The sequence below is a fragment of the Lates calcarifer genome, linkage group LG20, assembly GCF_001640805.2.
Source record: "Lates calcarifer isolate ASB-BC8 linkage group LG20, TLL_Latcal_v3, whole genome shotgun sequence".
Taxonomy (NCBI): domain Eukaryota; kingdom Metazoa; phylum Chordata; class Actinopteri; family Centropomidae; genus Lates; species Lates calcarifer.
In genome coordinates this window covers 10,810,064-10,822,514 of record NC_066852.1, presented here as the reverse complement: position 1 = coordinate 10,822,514, position 12,451 = coordinate 10,810,064, and the positions used below count along the sequence as shown (strand labels likewise).

The following is a 12,451-nucleotide window of genomic DNA, read 5'->3' as shown; positions in this document are numbered from 1 at the left end:
GTTTTACCTATCTTGTGTGTATTAGCTGCATATATAGAGAAGCTACCCCATCACACAGGCTCATCTTAAACGTAATGAACACAGGGTTCTGGTTTTATGTGCAGGTAATAGTTTCATCTTCACATTCAGACACATTTATCACTCAAGCTGTCATTGGGGACATTATGGTCATTGTGGTAGAAAATCGTTGCACTTAGCACTGAGCCATAGATTGCTGTATCATCTCTCAGTCTCTTAATAGCATTGCTGTAGTTTTTGTGTTCCCCTCAAATGGAAATGGGCATATAAAAGTTTTTATAGCACCTGATGAGGGAGGCCGCCTCTCCTCTAATTCCCTGTCACCATAGGGAAGACAGGGGAAGGGAAAAGTGGTAGTGGTAATTGATGTGGTACTGCAAACTCTATTTATAGCCCCTCTGTATTTCAGCAGCTGTCCCTCTCCTATCTCCCTGCCCAGCTCCTCTCATATTACCACCCCCCCCTCCACTTCTCAGACCACAGCTCCACCATGCTGTGCTGACTGTGACCCCACCCCCGAGGGTTGCTATCCCACGCACTCAGGACTAGTGAGTGTTTGCTCTTTGCATGCCCAGGTCCCTACCCTGCCCCGGCCCTAACTGCGCTGCTCCAGTGTCGGAGCGAAGATTGGAAGGTTAACCAGGCCTATAGAGAAGGTAATGGGCTCGGGCCTCTGGTGGACTGTGTGTGTGTATGTGTATGTGTGGTGAGCAGTGTGATCTGATTGTGGTGTACATGCTCTGGTTAGCAGTTCCATTTGGGCTCTGATGGCGTCTCAGAATGGCCTCCTTTGCTGTTGAAACTATTTATAGGGGTGGACTCAGACTGATGAAAGCGGGGTCAGAGATGGTGAAACATGTTGTTCAATGAGTAAAAGGCCAATTTTTAGCTTAAGCTGTTAATGAAAAATTGTGATAGGTGTTGTACCTATTTTAATAGGTTGCATGTTTGCCTGGTCATATGTTTGTTTGATTCCTTTCTCCATTGATCATTTATATTACTGGCTTTAATGATTTTTGCTCTTGGCAACACTTATTTCTGTTGTGAACAATAGCCATATATTTTCTAATTGAATTAGAGTCATTAGTACAAATGAAACAACTGAACAACCGGACAGTGTTTGCAATAATTTCATAAAGGGTAGTTCTTCATACATAGTTATAATAACTGATTGAGAGTCAGACTCATATATAATGAATAACACTGCCAGTGATTCTGAGTGTTCCACTTGTCTCTTGTTGTGTGAGGACAGCAAACTGTCCATTTCATTATGTTGTTCATGTGCTCTGTCCTCAGTGCTGCATGGTCCCTCTGCCCTGTTGGTGTATGACCTGTTGTATTCAGAAAACAAGTTCACAGCACCCCACCGCTCGTCCCTAAATTCCAATACTTCATCGCTTCGCACAATACATCCTCCTCTTCCTGGCTGCCTCTCTGTTTTCTTCTCTGATCATTCCATATATTTATTCTCCACGCCACCCAGCTTGTTCCATGACTTCTGGCCTGTCACCATGGCATACAAATCACGCTTTTCATTCTGGGAGCAAAAGGGAAGTCTTGCTTTTCTGTTTTTTTTTTGCCTTACAGTTCATATCTGCATCTTGTTGCTTGTCAATTTTGTGAAATGGTCCTTTATGTTGATAGAGAAAAGTTATGGTCTGAATCTGCGGTTTGATTTTCTATGTGTTGCTTTTTCTTGTTTAGGTTAAAGTTGAGAACAAGCCAGATGTAAGTGTTGTCTTGCCTGCATGCATTTGGACAGTAATTCATATGATACAAGCTGTTGTGTACTGAAACAAACCAGGCTACTAATTAAGCAGAAGCACAGTTCTTTATCATTGATTAAGTGTAGGCTGATAGGGCTTGAGATATATAAGCAAATATGTACCAGTCATTTACAATTCAGATTACTTACTTTCAGGCTTAAAGGTGTCCTGTGGAGTTATCTTGTGAACAAACAACAATTATGCTGACGTTCAGTGTTTCTCACTAGAAAGCATTATGTTCGTCCCTGGGGACTAACAAATGTGTTATGTGCATGTTCTGCCTCATAAAATGTTTGGCAATTTTAAAAACATTTTAAATAATGCATTGTTTATATCCATATTTGCTAACTATAAGTCCCCCTCTTTCACCGTCTTTGTTGGCGTGTGCTGCCACAAGCTGTCTGTCAGCTGAATATTGTGAAATCAATGGCAAGAAACAACAACAAAACAGAGACCCACTCATTAAAACACTGGTTCATTGTACTACTAGTGGTCAAAAACTCCACAAGGTATCTTTATTTCTGAATAGGCCCTTAACTGGCATTACATGAGAGTCACTATGAACTTTAGATGCACTTTCTTTTTTCCTTAGCTCAACTACTTTAGCTCAGTCCACCTCAGACCTATTCCTCAGCAGTCTGTCAATAAGCCCCACTGTTAAAATTGAATGAAAATGATGAATCAAATTGTCTGATTGCATGCACAAACTTGAGTGGTTGCATACACTAGCTTGAGTGAGGACTTTAAGATACACAAATGGAAATACATAAGCAGATATAAATCCATTTTTTAATAATCCTTTATACAGTCTCTGAGCTCAGAACCTGCTGTTGAAATCTTTGACGGTTTATCTGCATCAGCCATGGGAATAATCTACATTCTTGTCTGCCTTGCTCTGTTTGTATCCAGTCTGATGTAGATAGTAGTCAGCCTCAGGCAGTCACTAAACCTGGGCTAGACACAGGAAGTGGTCGACAGTCAACTGCACCAACAGCTGAAGCATCCAATAGTAACGTTACCATGGTTGGTCCAGACACTCCAGGTGAGGAGCAGAGTCCTAGTGGTAAAAAGGTGGTGAGGGTCATAAGAAGAGTTGTTAGACGTGTGGTTCCTGCCGGGACAGAGGAGCAGAACCAGCCTGCTGTTCCGGAGTCTGCTAAGGCCGTGCCCAAAACCAGTAAGGCTGCTGGGGAGGATAAGGATGATATCTCCATGGGCCTGACAAGCCTAATGGGCAGAGGTCGGACCAAGGAGCACCGGCCTCGCACCCGCACCCAGGACCGCAAAGAGGACGTGAAAGAAGAGGCGAAGCAGGAGGAGGAGGAGAAGGGAAAGGCGGAGGAAGAGGAGGAAAAACCTACAGTGGAAAAAAAAGAGGAGTCCACACCCACATCTGCACCTGCTAATTCAGTACCAGACCCCACACCACCAAAGTCTAACCCGCTCACTCCTCCACCTGGGTTCATCCCTGCACCCAAACCTGACCCTTTGGCCCCACCTGCTGGTTTCATCCCTGCACCCAAACAGAATGTCTTGACTCCCCCTCCTGGTTTCATCCCTGCCAGAAAATCCAGCCCAGTGCCACCAAAACAGAATCTCCTCTCAAGACCTCCAGGATTCATTCCCATCCCAAAAACAGACCCCCTGGCTCCTCCTGCAGGGTTCATCCCAAAGCCCCGTGTAATTGGTGTAAAGAAACCGGAGGTACTGTGTGAAAGAAGTGCATGTCTGCTATTTAACCTCAGGGTGGAGCATGCTGTGTGATAATAACACAGACATTACTGTTCATCCTCCTCATGATGTTTACCCAAAAGACATCCTCAACTATTTGCCTCTGGAAATGCATGGTGACTTTTTATTACAACTATTAACAGAACTGATGGAACTCTATACATTTTCTCCAAAGTACAACTTGCTCTTGATTTCTAACAAAAATGATCCTGGGTATAATGAAGCCACCCTGAATAAGTGAAGCGAAGCAGGGTGCAATACCAGCTCATGATCAGACTTCATCAGTAGGTATAAGGGCGTGCTCATGGCCCTCATTCTGGTAATCTGGTCAGTTGGAGTTGTCTATGAGCACTGAGCTGGGACTCATTACTGTCACTTTCTGCAGAGCTTGAAGTTGTGCTCTCTCTGTGCTGTCGACCACTTAGGCAGGGGCTTTTTAAAGACAGGAAGCACCATAACAATTCAAATGGTTTATATCTATAGACTTAACTAATCAGTAGTTCCTGTCAGTTAAACATCAGAGAACCAGAATCCCAGTTTGTCATGTATCACCATGTGCAGCTTGTAGCTGAGACTTGAATAATTACAGTCAGCTTCAACTACATTTTTAGTATTCATATCTGAAGTTAAAAAGGGAAGAAAGTTATTTTGTGGCACTTTCCAATCATTATATACTTGTTGTTCCCGTTTCAATTTGTGCCTCCGACAAGGTTATGTTTTTGTCCTGCATTTAGTTTCTTTGGCATTCTGTTTGTCAGCAGGCCATCTGAAAATTTTATCAACAGATGTCCATGAAATCTGTCGAACAGTTGGGCATTCGCGGACGGAGCGAGGGATTTGATTTTGGAGATATGCACCTCATATTTTTGCTGAGGGACATTGTGTTTAACTGCTCTAGGGAGAGATTCAGGTTTCAGATATTAAGAGAGGAGAATCAAGATGTCAGCTGAACTTGTAGGTTTATGTGTGACTCAGCATTCCTGGAGGTTTGTGCTGTCTAGTTATTTTACTTTTCAACTCTCAGGGGAGCTAACTATCAGCAGACTCTGTGAATTTCTGTAATTGACATCAGCCACTACTATGAAAAACAACTGAATTATCTCTGGGGGGGGAAGCAGTCCAGCGTGGGTCCTAATTAGTTTTAGTTTGTTAAATTCTAACTTCTTATTTATTACAGAGAAAGACTGAAATTAAAACTAGCCTTGTAATGGCCCTACTTAGCCTTATTGTCATGTAAAACTAAAAATAAATTAGGCTCAGATATGTTAGGAGTAATGATTTTATTGATTAAAAAGTTTTTAGCAGCACAATTTGAACTTGAAATATGACCTTGATACAAAATTATTGATCCAAGCACCACAGCTGCAGACATTTACAAACCAATATCACAGAACTTATGATGGTTTAGTATCAGTTGCCTCTCTCAGAATTTTCAAGTGTTGTTCATTGTTGTATGCCAGTTTAGCTCTGCCAATACTCAATTATTTAACTACTTTCAAAAAATGTGCAACTCATTGTTGCTGAAATAACTACAGACAAACAAAAGACTTAAACCGTTATTCTTTTGCTGCAGCACTTAATGATCTAATTTTCTTTAATAACAATTTTCTCTTACTAATTTCCTTGTTGAATTAACTAACTTAAATTAGTAGGAACAAATGTCCCCTGAAGTCAGTTGTATTTCTGAATTGTCATGCTCATCTTCATCTTCCCATGTTAATTTCATCTCTGTGTGTTGAACGTTTGTCTGTGTGTTTGTGAATATTTATGCACATTGTATAAAGGTAAAGGAGACTTCATGTCCCCCCACGGCCCCCAATGGTAAGCCGTCCTCTGTAGCACTGTCCCAGACCCAGCCTGCACCAAATGAACAGGTGTGTAGTTCATCTTACTGCAAAGGTACACATAACCCTGTGTTTCTCACATCCAAAAGCACGAGACTTTTTTTTTTTTCATGGAATGCTTCTGAGTGCCCATTCAGTTGTCAGTTTGTCTGAAGTGGACATAGTAATTAAGTGTGGATCCTTTGATTTGACTCTCTGGCTACCCATTTGCAATTGCCGATCCTGTAGGTCCCAGGGCTGATTCCCACTGAGGAAGATTACAAACGTGTGAGGAGGATCTTCACCGTCAACGGCAATGATGTAACATCTCTTTTCCTCATTTTGTTTGATTTGCACCTACCATGCCTTGCAAAAACCCTATGACCAGCCTCAGTAAAGTGCTTGCATCCCCAGATAAAGGAAATGTGTCTAAAGATTACCCGAGTCCTCGTTGGGCTGTCCCAAGCTTTCCTGCTGCCAATAGGTTTCCAGTTACAGGGGTCCCCTGAGTTGTTGGACACTTGGTTTGAAATCTAAAACTCTGAGACCATAGAGATAATTTCTCTCACAAGTTATGGAGATTACTTCAGAGCTAGTTCAGGAGAAAATCTGAGGGCTTTGTTAGAATATGAGTTGGACTTGTGTTGTCTGAATGCTGAGGATTTTGATCTATAAATAAATGTATGTATGGATTAAATTGTATGCTGTGTGTGATTGGTAACATGTTTTTGTTTCAGAAAATCCAACAGCATGAATCCCTTTACTCTTGCAGCTGACTTGAACGCCTTTGATAATGGATTTACTCAGCTTTAGTGACAGCTTTAGCTTCATTGTCTTTGCCTTCCTCTCATTCATTTTGTAGTGTTAATTGCTTTTTTTTTATCAGGTCGAGAGGAGCACCTACTGTACGACCATGCACTTTACCAAGTTGGCATTTTCTGATTATTTTGGCAGTGTTAATTATATGGCCATGTCTGGTTACTTGTTCTCTCATTGTCTAGAACACTGAAAGGCACTTCTTCTTATTTCTTCTCCTTGCTCTTGTCTCAACTTATGTCCCACGTCTCTACTTTTGCTTCTCTGTGGGTCATTGGATTCTGACTTGCTGCTGTCCTCTTTGCTGTTTGCATGGCTAGCGTGCCAGAGGCCACAAATCCTCTCAGGTACGGCCTGCTCAACCCATGGGTTCACCGCACTACCTCGCCCGCAGAGAGCTGGAATCTAAGCTTGTTCTCCTCTACTGACCCCTCTCTGCCCTACTTTGTCTGTGCTTGCCCACTTGTTTTTGTCCTCACGCTACTCTTTATGGTTCATGCGAGGGCCCAGAATGTAGTAATGTGACATAAACCAGTGGCTACCAAAGTTAAGGAGGTCCTCAAACAGGTTTTAAAGGTCCTTAGTGAAATGAATAAAGTTTTACTTTACCAATGATGCATTCATCTTACAATAACACAATGTGCAGCTGTGTAATAGTCTTGCTGCTTTTGCCCTTCACACCCACATGTGGATACTGAGGTTATACTGTAGTCATATGCAACAGCAAATACCTTGCACTAAAAAATTCTTGGTGTCTGTGACTCAAACTCCATAAATCCCTGAATCTGCTGTTTGCTGCAGTGATACAGCATCTTTGTATATTATATTCTCTTAGATCTTTTTGTTTATGCAGTACAGCTCTATATACATAAATACATTAGCATTGACTTTGCATTGTTCCACACTTGGCTGCATGGTGCCTGGCATTTATACCTTACTGTGTGCTACTGATCTTGTTAACTGTGACTGTTAATATAGCAGAACATGAATTTTGTGGCCGCAGACCAACACACTGTACTTAAATGCACCTTGTAATCCCTTCTCATTAATGCAATAGTATTATAATTATTTTATGGTCAATTATTTTAATGGCTCACTCATTCTGCTACCGTTGCATGACTTACTATTGCACTTGGTCTTGCTGCAGTATTTTGTTTTGTGTTTTTTCACTTGATATAATTTGTAACAGTTACAGTTACATTTTTCAACATGCCATGATTTGCATTGTTGCGATTGCACGCTTGGAAATTGAACTTGAATGTAGTGTTTAGTTGTTGAAGCCAGTCACTAAAAATGCAGCTGACCTCTGCTTCCTCCCCTCTCCAGTCCAAGCCTGTCGAAGACCCTGTGGCCATCCTTCAGGCAGCACACTCAGCTGCAGCTCAGGTCTGGCCACGGCTACAACCGATTGTGGTTCCTGGTTGCATCCCTCTCGTGTTTCACAGTGATGTGTGCTTTGTGGTTTTCATGTGTGATGAAGTAGTGATGGGGTGCGGGAGGATAGTCCAGTAGTTAGTGAGGCAATCCCAACACTGAGAAAGCCCAGGATTCATCTTCGCTGCGGCTCTACCTGTTTGAGTAGATAAGAGTACCCTCCTCAGGGTCAACACTCAACAGTTAACCGCTCGCTGTCCTCACATCTCCCTGTGTTTGAGATGTGTGTGTGTGTGTGTGTGTGTGTGTGTGTGTGTTTAATAGTAGTTTATCATATTTCTGTGCAACCCTCAAAACATATTTGTGCATTTTTGTGTGTGTGTTGTGCTTGTATTTTTGTACATTTGATGTACTCGGTTGTGATGAAACACCCCCCTCTCTCTGACATCTGTGACACCTTTTTAGCAAACACATTAATGCACCCTCAATGAGTTCAGTCAGCACTCTGTGAGCTCTGAAAGGTGCATTAAAAGAGGAGGCGTGGGAACTGTAGTTCTCGGACATAAATGCTGGAGGTGAAATATAAAAAATATAAAAAAAATTAACAAGCTTTCACGAAATCATATATGTTTTCACACTGAAGAAACCCTCCACTGAATGAATTAAGTTCCCCTTACGTGTCTCATGTGAATGTGACCTGTACTTTCAGTGCTTGTCGATACAATTTTCTGATTTAATAGTTAATTAAACAGTTCTACTTTTTTAATGTGTTAAGTTCCATAGTTGGTCATACAGTTGTATCTGTTCTAACAGGGAAAAACTGAGGAACAGATAACAGCAGAGAAAGCCTGGTACAACACGGAAAAAGTATGGCTTGTCCACAAGGATGGATTTTCCTTGGGTTAGTAAAAACTTCTTTTGTACCCTCTGTTTTAAAGTGTTTAAAGTGAATTCTCAACTAAGTCTCTTGCAAAACTACAGAAGTGGGTGTTTGAAGCATAGAAAATGCTTTTGAAATTTTGATGTTAAAACAGGGCACCTGAATAAACTCCTATTTTACCTCAGGCTGTGTGTGATTAGACTGTGTTTTCAGCATTGAATGCTTGTTTAGTTTTAATAAAGCTCTGACATTATTAAAGCAGATACAACTGCCTGACGTTATCAGACATGTAAGATAAGATGAAGCTTTTGCACTCGGGGTGAGATCATATGTCATGATAAATTAACTCCACGCTTTTGTGGTGATGCAGCAACTCTCCTGAAGACGGAGGCAGGCAGCCTGCCAGAGGGGAAGGTGAAAATCCGCCTGGAGAGTGATGGATCTTTATTGGATGTGGATGAAGACGATGTAGAAAAGGTATTTAATCATCAAATCAACTCTGAACCTCTTTAATAAGGAATGGCACTGGGTGAGTTTGTGAGCAGCATCTGACTTTGAACCCTAGGCAAACCCTCCGTTGTTTGACCGAGTGGAAGACCTGGCCTCTCTGCAGTATTTAAATGAGTCGAGCGTGATGCACTCCCTGCGGCAGCGCTACGGCGGTAACCTGGTGCACACCCACGCTGGGCCGAACATGGTGGTCATTAACCCCATTAGTGCCCCCTCAATGTACTCTGAGAAGGTAGGCTACAGCCTGTGCATATAATGACACATCTCTTTCGGGACAGCAGAATATGAGTGTAATCAGAACAAAATAAACTGAAAAAGATAGGAATTGATATGTGTAACCAACCACACCATTATTTTGTCCCCTTCTTTCCTCCTCTTCTTCTTCACTGTCTACTTGTCCTCTCTTCAGGTGATGCAAATGTTTAAAGGCTGCAGGAGGGAAGATACCGCCCCTCACATTTACAGCATGGCCCAGGCTGCATACAGAAACCTCTTGACAACTCGCCAAGATCAGTCCATTGTCTTGCTGGGCAAGAGTGGTAGTGGCAAGACCACCAACTGTCAACACATCATCCAATATCTCGTTACTATTGCTGGCAGCACCAACAAAACCTTCTCCAGTAGGTTGGAAGGGATCCAAATTCACAATAAGAATGATTAAAATTTTGTGCAGGTTGCTATAAATGACTGTTTTTGTCTTTGTTATCTGTAGCAGAGAAATGGCAGGCGGTCTACACAGCGTTGGAGGCATTTGGAAATGCGTCTACCTGTATGAATGGGAATGCTAGTCGCTTCTCCCATATTGTTTCCTTGGATTTTGACCAGGCAGGCCTGGTGACATCAGCCTCTATCCAGGTACAAATAAACACATATTTATTTATTTATTTAATTCATTGGCACACCTGCTATGATCATAAACTAGATTTTAACCAGGAGGCAGGCTTCATTATTCTACTTTCTTGCACTGCCTGTAATAATGTCATTTTCTATCATGCAAATGTCCTGTTGTGCTAATGCCCTTGCAGACTATGCTCCTGGAGAAGATGAGGGTGACTAGAAGACCAGAGGGAGAGTCCACTTTTAATGTCTTTTACTATCTGATGGCTGGAGTGGACAGTTCTCTTAGGTCCGGATTAATACTGCTATGCTAATTAAATACACAACTACACACTACAGTTCTCCACTGGACTAATATGCTGATATGTTGCAATGATATATTAATGCTTTTGGAGAATGTGACCAATTTCTTATCTTATTCTAATGATGTAGGAAAACATTACAGATGCTGATGCTTTGTTGTTCTTATTTCATCAGAACTGAGCTGCACCTCAACCACTTTGCTGAAAACAGTGCATTTGGAATCATGCCTCAGACAAAGGTAAATGCTTCTTGTTAATGAGAGATTGGCCATTGACCAGAAATAAAACAACAACAACAACAAACTTTTACCAGTTATAAAGCTGAATATTTAACATTACTTTTATATAAATGTAGGTTGCCTGTCTAGTAGCACATTCTCTGTAGCCAAAAATCCCTGTACAAAAAGCTTTCCAAAACTAATACTCAAATTATTGATATTTCTTATCTCTAAATTAACAGCCCATGAGATAAACCCACCAATTGAGATAAATCCCATTTTAACTTAGAATTTAAAGGGTCAGTCAACCTCCCAAAAATGTGCTTATGCATTACTTTAAGACATCTTATTATTAATAGTTCAAAAGGGAATTTAATTTGAATATATGTGTTATCTGTCAGACGGAGGATAAGCAGCGGGCCTCCCAGCAGTTTTCCAAGCTGCAAGCAGCCATGAAGGTTCTGGGGATCAGCAGTGATGAGCAGAGGGCCTTCTGGCTTGTCCTTGGGGCCATTTACCATCTTGGAGCTGCAGGAGCTACGAAGGGTAAGACTGCTGAGCCCACCACATAGCGCACTATTTTATACCTGCATCACTTAATTCTTTGGCTGATGTTATTCATGACAGAACACAGACCAGTCACACATACTGCAGTGCATGATGAAATTGCTAAATTGGCCAAAAATTACCCTCATTAGCGGAAATCATTTTAATAACACTTTTTGTAATATCACAAATATAAAGCCTGTATTATGTCACTGAGGTTGCGTCCTCTGTGTGATGCAAGACAGCTGTAATTCAGATAACTGAATAATGCATTTTCACTTAAAAGAGCCAGTGCACAGGTTGTTGGATTGCTCCACCACACTGATCTACAGCTTAAAATAAAATATTTAGGAAGAATTTTGGATGACTATTCAGTATCCAGGATATTTTCCTGGTCATTAGAGATCAGTTTCTACTTTAGAACTGATAGGACTTCCAACTGAAAACTCCTGGTCTTCATAGTTTGGGTTCTTCGATCTCATTAATCCTTACTAAATGATCATATTAAATAAACAAAGCACTGTTTGTGTTACTGTGCCTGAAACCACTGGTAAAGTAGCTGAGTCATTGTTAAGAAACACTGTTGCAGCTCAAGGACAGAAAAAAAATATTAGTCTCATTCTGGCCTTAAGGTCTGACAAAAGTTTTATCTTGTCATAAGAATGCATCAGAGGACTTAAGGGAACAGTAGTCCTCTTAAACACAAGGATTTGTTCCCGTCTTTGAAGCTATGTCTATGATGATGAAACACATCGTAAGAGAGTTTGATTGTTTTTTTTTTTTTTTTTTTTTAGCTCTAAAGTAATAGATCTCACAGCATTTGACTTTCATTTTAAAATTAGATATCTTCCATTTAAAAAAGGCTGAAGCTGTCATTTTTTTTATTATTATTATTCAATTATTCATGTTTTTTTCAAATAAATGCCTGTCCAAATAGGGATTTAAAAGTCTTTATTTATTTACATCTAAAATTACTTCTTCCATGTGCTTTAGAAGTTTTGAATTCTCTGTGTACTATTCATTTTAACTCTCTTTAGTGAAAAAGGGATTTGCAAGTTTAGCAAAGTCAAACTAAGGATACTCTCTGACTTTCTCTGATTTGAAAGCCAAATACATCCAGAATAACATATAACATAAAATTCACAAGGACTGTATAGTAGCTGTGAGAGGGTCTGTATATTTTTTTGTTCTTGATATGTTTTTTCACTTTTCACTCTCTGTCTGCACCACAATTGCCAGTCACTTATGCAAGAACTGCTTGCCAAATTATTTTCAACAAACCCCTCCAGCTGGCTGCCAATCTTTTTGATGGCAGTACAACACCATCCAGGAACAGTTTTAAAAATTTCAGCGATGAAGATTGTCCTCCGTGGCATCTGCTGTTGGGAATACAGACACTAAACAACTGTGTTCTGATCTGAAAATTTCTGGGTGACTTATGGACCTGTCCTCCCATTAAATAAAGAAAGTGGTTCTCATGAAAAAAAACAATACATGATGTGATAGAAGTTATGATCAGTTGTCGACACATAGACTGTCTGAAGTCTGAAGAAGTAATAATTCATGAAAATCTTCTATACCTTTTGAAAAATGCCTCTGCTGCCAAGGTTTAGTTTGTGTTTTGGCTACC

The 12,451-nt window shown here is 40.8% G+C and overlaps 1 protein-coding gene across 7 annotated transcripts in view; it reads left to right on the top strand.

Annotated features, from left to right (window-relative positions):
* LOC108893618 (unconventional myosin-XVIIIa) overlaps positions 1 to 12,451 on the top strand; it is a 59,615-nt gene that overhangs the window by 7,749 nt on the left and 39,415 nt on the right. For 2 of the 7 annotated variants that reach the window (XM_051078379.1, XM_051078380.1), the window contains exons 3-10: positions 8,342 to 8,429; positions 8,779 to 8,885; positions 8,974 to 9,150; positions 9,328 to 9,538; positions 9,631 to 9,773; positions 9,944 to 10,044; positions 10,233 to 10,296; positions 10,677 to 10,821. In XM_051078379.1, coding sequence (XP_050934336.1) covers positions 8,342 to 8,429; positions 8,779 to 8,885; positions 8,974 to 9,150; positions 9,328 to 9,538; positions 9,631 to 9,773; positions 9,944 to 10,044; positions 10,233 to 10,296; positions 10,677 to 10,821 — 1,036 coding nt within the window. Of the gene's footprint in view, positions 1 to 529; positions 675 to 1,314; positions 1,570 to 1,723; positions 1,747 to 2,693; positions 3,489 to 5,299; positions 5,390 to 5,587; positions 5,660 to 6,474; positions 6,502 to 7,480; positions 7,541 to 8,341; positions 8,430 to 8,778; positions 8,886 to 8,973; positions 9,151 to 9,327; positions 9,539 to 9,630; positions 9,774 to 9,943; positions 10,045 to 10,232; positions 10,297 to 10,676; positions 10,822 to 12,451 lie in introns of those variants that run through there. The other 5 variants (XM_051078376.1, XM_051078381.1, XM_051078378.1 and 2 more) reach the window with 5 other exon arrangements.